Source organism: Cenococcum geophilum (assembly GCF_001692895.1).
Source record: "Cenococcum geophilum 1.58 unplaced genomic scaffold K441scaffold_25, whole genome shotgun sequence".
NCBI lineage: Eukaryota > Fungi > Ascomycota > Dothideomycetes > Gloniales > Gloniaceae > Cenococcum > Cenococcum geophilum.
In genome coordinates, this window is record NW_027137583.1 from 944,785 (window position 1) to 958,377 (window position 13,593).

Below are 13,593 nucleotides of genomic sequence, written 5' to 3' on the forward strand. Positions count from 1 at the left end.
GGGCCTTGTAAGACGGTGGTTTGTGTTATTATAGTTATACTATATAATAGATAGGTAGCGGACCCCCGGCGGGGGTCCTTCGCCTCTCCTTTATTTCTTACTTCCTCTATTTCTACTTTCTTTACAATATTTAGAGCTTCTGTCTCTTATGTCTGCATCCTAGTTACTACTTATTTTATATAGAGCTTTCTATTCCCATATCTTATGTTTTTAGTAGCGCTTCTATATCTAAATCTGTTATTATCTCCGGTTCCTCCCCTGTTCTTACTAGTTAGCTATATACCCTTTAAGAGTTAGCTATAAATATTATGTTTGCCGCGTTAAGTCTAATTCTTAATTATTTTAGTCTTAAGCTTACTATAGCTGTCTATAATAGTCTTCCTATAGGGCGTCCTCTCCCTTATATCCCCTATAACCCTTATATCCCTATACAGTCTAGTAATATTACGCGGCGACGCTTCTAGCCCGTTAAGGCTTAGGATAGCTGGCCTAGCCCCTTGGTATTAAAGGTAGGAAATGCTAAAAAGGCACCTACGCCCCCCTAGCTTATTACCTATTGTTTCCATTTATATAACCTAGCGTATAGTTATTCCCGTAGCTATTAAGCCCTTACCTTCCGTCTCCTATATTTAATATAGTCTCCTCTTTCCCACGCCTTATATATACTTTAGTGGTAGTTTACGTATTTTATTTAGTCTTAATTTAAGTAGTTTTTTATATTATAGGGGCCTATATAGTGGCCGTAGCACACCTATACTGCGTATATGGATTAGGTATGTCCCCATTATATATAACAGTAGCATTATTTTAGGCGGAGTTTATAGTTATAAAGCCTTACATTGTATATAAGGCCATTTATAATAATACCTTTTTAAATAAGAAGTTTTTACATTCCTAGTATATATATACTGATAATAAGGGAGCTATATATTTAACTAGCGTCTCTTTAGCAAGTCTCTAGCAACCCTTATATTCTTTTATTATTCTTATTATATACTTAGTTTACATTTTCCTATTAAAGCTATTAAATTTAGGTAATCTTAAGTCCTAGTATAAGGCGTTCCGTTTATTTTACTATCTTATATTATTACGGAACGCGGGTAATAGCTATAAAGCGTATGTATTTGGGGAGTCTATAAGACGTTACGCGATCGATTGTAAGGGTCGAGGGCGTAAGGAGGTAATATACCCTCGCGTAGCTGATATAAGCTATACGCGAGGTATATATAAGAGCACAGGGTTCTCCTATAGAGGCCCCTACAGTCGGGTTCCGTAACACTACCCCTCCTCCTATTAAGGCGGAGCTTTGGCGACGCTGTGGTTGCTATATATATATAGGGGGAAATACTTAGGGTATCTAGAAGAAGGAATATCGTTATAGGTGTAACGGGCTTGTATAGGTGCTTTTAACTTAAAGCTTGTAGGTTGCTACTATATAAAGGTACTGGGCTATAGAGGGGAAGGAGGCTGTTGGGGACTTAGTGAGGTGTAAGGGTGTTACTAAGGCGCTAGTAGTAAGCGAGCTAATAGTGATTTTCTATCCCGGGGATGGAAAATCCTAATTAGTTAGCTTCTCCTTAGCGTCTAGAATCTGACCAATTAGATAACTTTAACCGGTGGTTAAAGTTCCTTAATATCTTATTGGAGTAGTTACGTAATAGTAATATATAATAATTTAGCTGTAACGGCTCCTATAGGGGATTAGGTACGAAATCTCTACTTAGGCCTAGTTTCTATAGGTTTACGTAGTAGAAATCGCTAATTAGATCTTTTATATTTTTAAAATCTTCCTATAGTTGCCATTCTAGCTAATCTATATTAAATCCTATATAGGTAGCTTTATAGTAGAGCTGCCGTCCTCTGCCTTTGCTAAAGTATTTAGAGTTAATAATTTATTTAACGGTCCACTCTTTATAGTTCTTATCTTCGTTTTTATCTCGGATTAGTACCAGTAGGGGTTTAAGCTATATTTATCCTAGTAGAGGGTTAGGCTAGTAAAGGTATAGTAGCTATAGGTAAAATATAGGCTATATCCTGCGGGTGGCTAAGGCAGGCGGGAGCTCTAGTTCATATATAGCTCCTCTATTAATAACTTGTTTAATCTAATAGGGGCTAAGGTTTTTATAATTAAGTGACTTTATAGGTCTCTATATGGAGATATTATATATATCTAACTATACCTAGTCGCTAACACGCATCTTAGGTGGTAGTGTTTTATAGTGGTTAGTAAAGTAAGCTTATTTCGCTTAGGCCTAGGCCATCTCTCCTTTATAGTAGTTAAGTAGGTCTTTTATACGGTCTATATATTAATTAGTAAGTAGCATTTTAAGGCGTTTTCTATATGGCAGTTTCTTATTAATAGGCTCTAGTGGCTCTATACCGGATTGTAGGTAATATCCTTTATTCGCGAAAAACGGGGTAAGTCCTATAGTAGCTAAGATGTAGTTATTTACTGCGAATTTACCTAGCGAAAGATAGTCTACCTAGTCGTCCTAACTATAGGCGACTACCTGTCGTAAGTACGCCTTTATACTAGCGTTAGCGTTTTCTAGTTATCCCGCAGTTTTATAGTAAAAGGATATAGACATCTTAACGGAGATACTAAGGCGTTGGCAGATCCGCCTCTATATGTTAGAGTTAAATTATATACCTTAGTTAGACGTAATAGAGTTAGGTAATCTATGTAGTTAGTAGACTTCGCGAAGGAAAGCGTCGGCAATGTCGCTTACGGCTACGCCTTTAGTTAGGACGTAGTGGCGTTCTTTTATAAGTCGGCATATTATTATAAGGATATTCTTATAGGGTCGGCCATATCGTTTATAAGGTAGTAGGTTGATAACAAAATCTATAGCGATATCTACCTATCGTTATATAGGTACTGGTAGAGGGTATAGTAGTCCTTAGTACTTTATATAAAATGCTTTAGCACGTTTATAGCCGTGGTAGGCGCTTATAAAGCGTTTAACTAAGTCTATCATTTTGGGCCAGAAGTAGTATTAGCTAAGAAGCTTATAGGTTCCTCCTTTACCTAGGTGGCCGCTTAATTAGAGGTCATAGGCTATTTGAATTAGTTGCCGTTATAGGTCTTCTAAGTTAGGAATAAATAGACGGCCTCTATAATAGAGCCTGTTCTCTTTTACTTCTAAGGCTGCTATATTAATCTAGCCTAAGCTTTAGAGGTTAGTAAGCAGTATACAGGTACTGGCGATCTTTGCGGTAATTAATTAATGTAGTAATAGGTTAATAGGGGTGTTATATACTGCGGTAATAAGTTTATTAATTTTGGGGGGTAACTTTAGTTCTGTGGTATAAAGCTAAGGGGTGGTTGGTTTTATCTTAGGTAGTATACCTAGGGCTAAGTTTCATGCTTTTAGGATTGTTTATTGTTGGAATTAATTATAAGGGTTATCTTCTAACTAAGGAAGGTCTTACGAACGGCGTGTTAGGCTATTAGGCTTAGTACCTTATACTCCTAGCCTATATACAATTTTAAAATTAAAACTAAAGAGGAACTCGTTCTAACGTGCTTAGCGTTAGTTTAGTTATTTTATAGTTATAAAGTACTTAAGGTTGCGATAATCCGTAAGGACCTTAGTTGGCTAATCAGGTTCTACTAAAAAGAGTTCTAGTTAGAATTCCTTAAACGCTTATATAATTATAAGGAGTTCCTTATTATAGATCTTATAGTTATATTCTTATAGTATAAGCTTAGACGAGTAGAATATAACTAGGTAGAGGAGACCGTTATCACCTATCTAGGAGAGGATACCCGCGTTAACGTGGTCTAAGGAGTTAGTCTTAAGATAGAGTTATCGTCCTGGTATAAAGTAAGCTAAAATAGGTGCTTTAGTAAACGCATCTTTTAAGTCTTAGAACGCCTTTTTACATTTAGGCATCTAGATAAAATATAGATATATTTTTCTTCCTTTTACGGAAAAGCCCTTTATTCATATTATTACTATAAGTAGTGCTATAATACCTAAGAAGTTGTATATAAATTTCCAATAGAAGTTAGCAAAACTAAGGAAGGCTTGTACGTCCTTAATATAGGTAGGAGTTTACTATCCGGTAATTATATATATTTTTTGGGGTCCATATAGATACCCTTAGTAGTAATAATTAGTCTAAGGTATTTTACTTCTGTGATTAAGAATTCGCACTTCTTTAAATTAATATAAAGTCCTACATCTCTAAGGCGCTATAGGACCTTTTAAACGTGCTTAGTATGCTTAAAAGGGTCATTGCTGTAAATAAGTATGTCGTCTAGGTACGCGGAGTAGAAGTTATTAAGGTAGTCCCGTAAGGCATTATTAATATAGCTTTAGAAACTGCCTAGGCCGTTATATACGCTAAAAGGTATAATGGTGTATTTAAATTGGCCGAAGCGTAATATAAATGCGGTTTTCTATTTATTACCTTCCCATATTTAGAGGTAGTTAAAGGCGGCGATAATATTAAGTTTAGTATAGATTTTAGCTTAGCTAAGCCGTTTAAGGGTCTCGCGTATAAGTAGTACGGGGTATTAGTTCTTAATTGTAATAGCGTTAAGTCCTCTATAGTTAATGCAGAATTAAATACCTCCTCTTAGCTTTTTAGTAAGGAGGATAGGAGCGGTTGCTAGGGATATGCTAGGACAAATAAACCCTTTATTAAGGTGCTTATTAATATACTTTTTAATAACTAGGAGTTTATCTTTTAACATTAAGTAGGGTTTCTTATAGGGCGGCGTTTTTCCTTATTTAATATTAATGGCATAGTCGTTAGGTTAATGTAAGGGTAGTATATCTACGCTCTTTTATAAGTATACGTTAATAAAGTTATAGTATCTCTTAGGGAGGAGCTTGCGGAGTTCCTTATTAGTAAGTCCTTTTTTAAGCTTTATAAACTTCTTAAAGTCTAAGGGTAAAAGTCTATAAAGTTTTACGGGGGCATTATTTTCTAGGAGGTTAATTATATCTATCCTATTACTATAGAGGATGTGGTCCTAATCTTTATTAAGCTTATATAGTCGTAATTAGGAGGCTACGGCAACGGTCTAGCCTTTCCTACGTACTATACGGTAAAAGGCCGCGGCGCTTACATAGTGGTAGTTAGTCGTGGGTGGGGTAATAAAGGTTTCCTTAGGTTAATATCCTAGAGAGTAAATAAAGGCGGCTAGGCTATGCCCTAGGCAAGTCTCTCTGCAGTATTTAGAGTTAAAGGTTACTTCTCTCTTTTACCAGTTAATGGTAGGGTTATGTTATTAAGCTAGTTCATTCTAAGGATAATAGGGTAGTTTATAAGTAGTATAATATAGGCCTAGAGCTCCTCCTAGTGTCTATTTATATTTAGGTAGAGTTATACTATATAGGTAATCTTTTATGCAGTATAACTATTGTTAGCGAGTTATAGGGCGCGGGCTTTGGTAAAGGGTAAGGTAGGTAGGTTATAAGTGCGTATAAATTAGGTATCTATAAATTTATTAGTAGCTCCGCAGTTAATTATAGAATAGGTTTTATATTGTTTCTTAGCGGTAGTTCCCTCTATAGGTAAGACTATTTACTTCCATCCTTCTATTCTTACTAAGCTATTTATTAAGTAAGCCAATATATAGATCCCTTTATTATTAGAGTATCCTAACCTACGACTTAGGGCTAGGACTTTGCGTTTTCTACTTCCGCGTCTAATTCTACTACTATTGCTATATCTTTGTCTTATGTAATAGCGGCGCGTAGTAACATATTTAGTGTCCGGGGTATAGGGTTAGGTATTTAATAGCGGCTGCTAAACCTAGCCATTAGGCAGTTTAGGCTATAGCTATAATAGTTTTCTTAACGGCATTTATAGTAACGCCTTAGTTTCCGGAGTAGCTTATACTCTCTATCTAGTAGCTTCTTCGGGAAGGCTAGTATAGAGAGGTCGATATTAGGACCAGTGGTAGTGCTTAGGGTAGTAGGCGTTAGTAGTTTAGTAGGTCCGGAGGGCTTCTATAGGGAGGTCTTTGGGCAGGGGTTTATAGTAGTAATTTAGTTTAGCCGTCGTTTAATCTTCCGTAGGGCTGCTATTATATTATAAACGTTATTATAGTTATGGCTAGCGGCTATATGACTAAGGCAATAAGTGACTTTTTTAAGGAGATCTTCCTAGTCTTTAGTATTGTCTTAGGCGAGGACTCTGGTATATTCCTGGAATTTAATATAGAACTTATTAAATAATTTAGTAGGACTTATCTTTAGGGCGCGTAGTTTAGCTTAACTAGTGGCTATTAGGTTATAGTCGCAGTATATTTAGTTAAGGTTATTAAGGACTTCCTAGTAGGACTGCCACTTCTAAAAACTGCTAGTCTCTTATTAAGCGAAAAGCCTATTAAACGGGATGCCCTTTATTTGTCCAATAATATAGCTAATCTTAGTATCTTCTATGGGGAAAAGGTAGGCGCTTTAGGTTAGTTTCTTACGGGTTTATATCTTTTAGTGGCTATATTCCTTACGGTTACCCTTAAAGATTAGGGGATTAGGGTAGCGTATATTAGACCCTATAGTAGTAGTTTAGGTTTAATTGTTATAGCTTTCGTTGTCGCCGCTACTATAGTAGGGGTTCCTGTTAGGTAAAGCTACTCGGCGCTAACCTTCTATTAAGCGTTAAGTAGGTAAAGTTGCCAGGGGCGTAAAGACTTAGGTAGCGTTATATGCAGTAAAGAGGTGTCTAGTATTGTTACGAATATGCTTATTAAGCTAAGATTATAGGTATTTAATTATACCCTTTCTTTCGGTAACTATAGCAATAAGTGTAATTTTGGCCTTCTTTAATCGTTAGACGTCGTATTTAGACGCGCGGAGGTTGTCTTTAATCTCCTAGCATGTGTTATTAGCGAGCGCCTTATAAGCTTATAGGTCTTAGATAATATTATAATCTTAGGCAGTATGTATCTTAGCTTGTATAAGCTTTAGATAGTAGTTCTATAAAAGGCGGTAGTATTTATTAGGTTTTTGTGCTACTATTTTTATAAATATCTCGGCGTCTTATATCTTGATCTTAATAGGTAGTAGCCCTTCGGCTTATTTATCCGTGGTTATATAGTTAATAAAGGATAAAACATTGTTAATGTCCCCCTTATAGTCGTTGTAGTCTTTTAAGCTACTAGGCTTCCCTTTAGGGGTTAAGGCTAGGGCTAATAAATTAAATCCTCCTAGGACTGATTGGTGTCGTGGTTTTAATATAAGTATTAGGTTATTCTTTAAGTTTAACATAGTAGCTAGTAAGGAATTTTGTCTTACTATTATTAATTCTTTAGAAGTATAAAGTGAGGTAACTTATAGATACGCTGCTTTTAGCAGCGTCTGCAGTATTATAGAGATGTAGAATTGGTTGTAGGCTAAGCGTTAGTAAAGAAAAAGGCGTAATATAATGTTATGGAACGCGGGTAATAGCTATAAAGCGTATATATTTGGGGAGTCTATAAGACGTTACGCGATCGATCGTAAGGGTTAAGGGCGTAAGGAGGTAATATACCCTCGCGTAGCTGATATAAGCTGTATGTGAGGTATATGTAAGAGCACGGGGTTCTCCTATAGAGGCCCCTGCGGTCGGGTTCCGTAATATATATATAGTTGCCGTATTATCCGCCTAGCGTCCCTTTTCTACCCTAAGGCTTAGGGAAACCGCTAGGACTTTAACTAGGTAATCTTTATAGAGCACTTTTATACCAATACATTCTCCTAGCCTATCCCCTACCCTTATAGCTTATTCCTTTACCTATTAATCCCTTAGGGTAACTCTAATATCTCCACTCCTAAGGTGTTAGACTATAACGGCGTTATAGACCTCCTTATAAATTTTTATAAGGACTTCTATTTCTAATTATCCCCTAAGCCCCTCTACTTTCTCTATATTTAGTTATATTATAATTATATATCCAGATATTATCTTTAGGGGAGTAGGCTCCCTATACTATAGAGGCGTAGCTATAGCAGCTTAGGTACAGTTCGCCAGTAAGGAGGGGTTTTATTTATTTTTAATTTTACTTAGCCGTTAGAGGATTTAGTTAAGGGTTTACTAAAGGGGCGCCTAAGGTATACTAGATTAGCGGAGCCATTCTACTAGCTATATTAGTTTATTATAGCTAACGGTCGCTCCCCTATAACTACGGATACTAGATACGTCTAATAGGCTTTATATTTTGTTAGATGCCTTCTTAATAGAGGTCTTTCCGCTTTATGGTGTGGTATTCGCCCGTTCTTATTGTGGAGGGCCATTGCTAGGCGTGGTTCTGGTGGGCGCGCGCGAGTGCGAACTACCGTCGTTTGACGTGTGCCTCCCCTGCGATGCATGCATCTCAGGGGGATTCTCTAGGTGTTTTTCTAGGTTCTTGTGGTTGTTTTTGGTCTTTTTGGGCCGGGTGCAGCAAGAGCTCCTTTTCGGACTTTAATAATATAATTTAGCTATTTATAAATTAAATAAGGAAGAAGTAGAGGAAGAAGTAGATAAAGAAGCTCTACTACCTAGCTGACGCGTAAAATGTAATATACGTTACCTCAGCGAGCTCAGACGTGATTTTTTTAGCTAGCGTCGGAATAACCTACGCCGTCTTCCGAATTGCAAAATCACGTCTGAGAGGCTTTGGCGAGATTTGTTAAAAACGTAAGCAAAATCTAATAAATAGAGATTATAGATATCTAATTTATTTATTTACATAACGCGCTATTATTACCAAAAGTTCATACATTATTTTAAGGCTTAGTACTACTAGATAGTATAGATTTTATAATACGGCTATAGCCCGGTCCTGACATTAATTTCGTTAAAGTTAAAAAACGCGTGTTGTTAAAAGCGTAAGCATATATTTATATCTTATTAAATAGTCTACTAATATAGACAAACTATACAGATATATATAATATCTACTACTTAAAGCTATTGCCAATACCTAGTAGGTGCTATAGTTGGGTCCTTCCTTAAAAATATCCTCCCTTGGCCCGGAGTGCCTCTGCTACTACTAGGGTAAGCTTTGGGCAGAGCTTCATGCGGACCTTAGTAGAGCTTCGTGCAAAGCCACGTGTAGAGCTTCGGTGCAGAGCTTCGTGTAGAACCACGTGCAGGCGTGTAGAGCTTCGTGCAGAGCTTCGTGCAGAACCACGTGCAGGCGTGTAGAGCTTCGTGCAGAGCTTTCGTGCAGAGCTTCGTGCGGAGCTTCGTGCAGAGCTTCGTGCAGAGCTTCGTGCAGAGCTTCGTGCGGAGCTTAATGCAGAGCTTCGTGCAGAGCCACGTACAGGCGTGCAGACGTGTAGATGTGTAGACGTGTAGACGTGCAGACGTGCAGACGTGTAGGACGTGCAGACGTGCAGACGTGCAGACGTGCAGACGTGCAACGTGCAGACGGTGCAGACGTGCAGACGTTCGTACGGGCGATCAATTGCAGAGATGTTTGTAGAGACGATTGTATGGGCAATTGATCAATTGATTGTATGGGCGTTCATACGGGCGTTTGTACGGCGATTATAGACCTTCCTAGTATATTAGTGCTGCGTGTTAGTAGAGCTTTAGAGCTCTTATATAGGGCTTAAGTAGAGCTTTAAGCAGAGCTTCAAGTAGGAGCTCGAGCAGAGCTTCAAGTAGAGCTTTAAGCAGAGCTTTAAGAGCTTCGAGCAGGCTTCAAGCAGAGCTTCGAGCAGAGCTTCCAAGCAGAGCTTCGAGTTAGACTTCAAGTAGAGCTTCGAGCAGAGCTCAAGCAGAGCTTCGAGCAGAGCTTTGAGCAGAGCTTTAAGCAGAGGCTTCGAGCAGGGCTTTGAGCAGAGCTTCGAGCAGGACTTCGAGCAGAGCTTCGAGCAGAGCTTCGGAGCAGAGCTTCGAGCAGAGCTTCGAGCAGAGCTTTTACAGAGCTTCGTGGCAGAGCTTCGTGCAGAGCTTCGGTAGAGCTTCGAGCAGAGCTTTTTACAGAGCTTCGTGCGGAGCTTCGTGCAGAGCTTCGGTAGAGCTTTGGTAGAGCTCCGTGCAGGTCTCCCCTGAGCTTCGTTCCGCAGAGCTCTCGCAAAGCTCCCACAGCTCTACGCAGACGCAGAGCTTGCAACTCTATTAGGGCCTACACTATAACCTGTAAAGGCTGTAAGTAAATAAAATTAAATAGGTATATAGCAGATGGAATATCCGCTGGTATAAAGAGGGCCTGGCGGCGTGGGGCGTTCAGCGTTAGTGTTTTACTGCGTGGCTCGTGTATAAGGAGCTAAAGATCTCATAACTTATAGAGTAGGCTTTTCTCTATAATTTGGTGTAATTTTTATGTTAATAGGTATTGTGGGAGGGTAGATTAATTTCGTTAAAGTTAATAAGGTCTTCTCATATAAACCATNTTTAGGTTTTCCCACAAATCTCGCCAAAGTCTCTCAGACCACGAAAACGATTGCCGTCCTAAATCAGCTTAGCGGACGGTGCGGATATTCCTATATCCGCACAATCGATTTCTTGGTCTGAGCTTCTGAGGTAATAATATACGTTGCATTTTATATAGGTAATAAAATGGTAAGCTTTAGCACGGGTTTCGGCGCGCAATGGAGATATTAGGGGAAATGCTTTATTTACTATGGCTAAGCGAGAGATTCCCACGGGTTTCCCATTGCTTGGCGTATAATTAACTAACCAGATTATCCGAATATCCTTAACTTCTACCAAAAGCTTTAACTTACTACCAAATCTTACCGCCAAGATAGCGAGCTGTCAGCTAGCTGCAGTCTTAACGTGTTTTATCAGTAAGCTGCGCATATCAGTAAACTGCGCACCGAAAATCACACCAAAAATCGGAAATTTTGAACCTTAATATCTTAACAACGACTGGGTAATAAATTCTAAAAATTTAATAGGTAATAGATAGCACTTAGAAATAGAGGCCATTAAATTTCTAAGAGTGGAACTTTTAAAATTCTTAAGATATTAAGGAAAAAAGTGATTTTTTTTTAAATTTGGGGCCAAAAACTACTATTTTAAAACTATACCGTATCTAATTACCTGACGCTCGGGCCCACCTAACGCTCGCTTTTCCCATACAAATTTGTAACTTTTAAGCACCTTTAGGTATAAATAACTCAACAACTATAAGGCGCATTAATGTAAAATTTTATATTTGTATATTTTATAGCTTAGGGAACTAGTATATAAAGTTATTTTTTAAAAAATAAGTTTCTAGTATAAGATATAGATTTCCTATATAAAAGCTAAGTATTTAAAAATAATCTATATACTCCTAAAAAAAAAAATTCTACGTTATTATTAGCTAATATTAATAATATTAAGTAAAATAACTAAGATTTTATTATTTTCCTATTAATCTACTAGCTTAGTATTATTTTTAATAAAAAAAACCTTCTAAATAATAATTATACAAGAATAAAGTAATAATATTACTATTAAACTAGGGTATGTAGTTTCTATAGGGCTATAAAGTATATTTTAATATAAAAGAGTACATTATTTACCTTTTTTTAAGTATTTAATATTTATATAGGAGATTAGTATCTTATACTAGAAATATTTTTTTTAAAAAATAACTTTATATACTAATTATTAGAGCTATAAAATATATAAATATAAAATTTTATATTAATATACTTTGTGGTTATTAAGTTATTTAACGTACTTTATAAGCGAGCGACGCACCTAAGCGAGCGACGCACCTAAGCGAGCGACGCACCTCAAAACCCCACCAAAAATTAGAAAAATCGTACCTTAATATCTTAACAACCAGTTAATAATAAATTCTAATAATTTGGATTTAGATTTTAATATACACTTTACCGCTTTTATTAAAGTTATATAATAAATAGTTTAATAGTTTTAAAGATATTAAAATTTAGGGGCTAAAATGAAGCTAAATTGCTATATATTGCTTTATTTTAAAAACTACTAAACTATTTACTATATAACTTTAATACAGGCTATAAAGTGTGTATTAAAACCCAAATCCAAATTATTAGAATTTATTATTCGGTGGTTGTTGAGATATTAAGGCATGATTTTTGGTGGGGTTGTATGATGCGTCGCTCGCTTGGGTGCGTCGCTCGCTTATGAAGTACGTTTTCCTTAAAGGTGCCTAAAAATCGCAATTTTGTATGGGGAAAAGCGAGCGTTCGGTGGGCCTGGGCGTCAGGTGATTAAATACGGTAAGCTTTTAGTATTTAAATTTTTAATAACCTTTAGATTTAGGCACTGCATATAATATATTAAAATTTTAGAATTTATTACCTAGTCGTTGTTAAGATATTAAGGTTCGGATTTTCCAATTTTTGGTGTGATTTTTGGTGCGCAGTTTACTGATATGCGCAGCTTACTGATAAAACACGTTATAGCTGACTGCTTACATTAGCAGCCTCTTGGCAGCGAAGCTGACAGCGTCGCTGACTCTTGGACACACTGAGCATATCCTACCCCGTAACCAAGCACGTACTGATCTAACTGAGTTGGGCCTGAGGTAACTGAGTTCGGGTTAAATTCTACTACGGAGAGTCTGATTCGTGAGATACGGTACGGACGCTCTTCTTGTAATTGCATAACAGCTTGGAAAGAAAAGGAAAACCGCCAAGACTGCGCTACCCAGTAGCAAAAGCCTATTGTACCACCCATAATGATCAATTCAAAGTCGTACTCGCGCTTATAAAAACTACCTGAACAGCCGCAAATCTTTTTGCTATAAGTTAGGGTATACTGTGAAAAGGGGGTGAATAGGCGTACGCTGAAGTGCCAGAAAAGATCTCCACTAGCCTCCCATCCGTCATAAACCAAAGACAAGCCGAGAATATAGCTGTGAAAAGTCCCACAAGCCCCAGTCTTTTTGACATTCCGTTGACCATATACAGGATCACGATGGCCAAGACGGGGAGTAAGCACGATAGAACGGTGCCGAAGAACCCAGCAACTTTAGCAATTTTAGAGTCAGAGTAGTGAACCGTATTTAAGTTAAAGTCTGCCGTGCCTTTCGGTTTCTATAATAAATCAGCTTCTTAAGAACGACTAACCTTTTAGGCAACAGGGAGCACCTTAAAACGTCGACCGCACTGATAATGGAAACCGCGGAGGCGATCAAGCAGCCACTCCGAGAAGTTATTAATCTCCTGTTCGCAATTTTCAAGAGCGATCATATCATCCCCCTGTGACCAGAGGTGACGATCGAGACCAATTAGGTAAACGTTCCCCATCGTAGGACGTTCCATCCAATCTTGCAGATTTTTGAGATTGCGATTTCGTGGCTTAGAGAGAGTGAGCATTTGATTATATTGAAGCACAGCCTCATCTGTGCGATTAGCTGGGGAATCGTATAGGTCAGTGGCTATGCTCACTGTATTCTTTGAGCTTTGCTCTGATCCGAAGAGCCATATTCCACTGCGCGTCGCTTCCATCATCTTTGTCTGCTGACATTAGCGCATCCCAGTCTAACGAAAAATGCCCTTCCTGTTGAATATCGTTAGCAGCCTCTAGCTTCCGGAAGTCGTGTTCAAGGGTGACGAGCTCCGCTTGGAGGTATAAGATGTTCTGGACGTTCAGCGCTCCGAATTGACGAACCATAGCCACCTCAGGATATTTGCCCATTAAGGAAGCGATTTTGGCGTATCCTTTCATGGTGTCAAGCGT

At 37.8% G+C, this 13,593-nt stretch overlaps 1 protein-coding gene across 1 annotated transcript; it reads right to left on the bottom strand.

Moving 5' to 3' along the window:
* Positions 1-12,401: 12,401 nt before the first annotated feature.
* K441DRAFT_612523 (uncharacterized protein) lies at positions 12,402-13,593 on the bottom strand. The gene is made up of 4 exons (XM_067645617.1): positions 13,302-13,593; positions 13,002-13,255; positions 12,697-12,947; positions 12,402-12,645 (listed from the first exon to the last, which is right to left on the bottom strand). The coding sequence occupies exons 1-4, from the start codon at positions 13,579-13,581 to the stop codon at positions 12,594-12,596; spliced, it is 837 nt and encodes a 278-aa protein (XP_067503234.1). The 5' UTR covers positions 13,582-13,593; the 3' UTR covers positions 12,402-12,593.

What these genes read in the sequence shown, in the direction of transcription:
- K441DRAFT_612523 (XM_067645617.1), bottom strand. Translation starts at nt 13,581, where the DNA reads ATGAAAGGATACGCCAAAATCGCTTCCTTAATGGGCAAATATCCTGAG. An exon ending in AGTGCGGTCGACGTTTTAAG is followed by an intron (nt 12,948 to 13,001) that starts GTGCTCCCTGTT and finishes GATTTATTATAG; the next exon opens with AAACCGAAAGGCACGGCAGA. An exon ending in ATCTTTTCTGGCACTTCAGC is followed by an intron (nt 12,646 to 12,696) that starts GTACGCCTATTC and finishes TATAGCAAAAAG; the next exon opens with ATTTGCGGCTGTTCAGGTAG.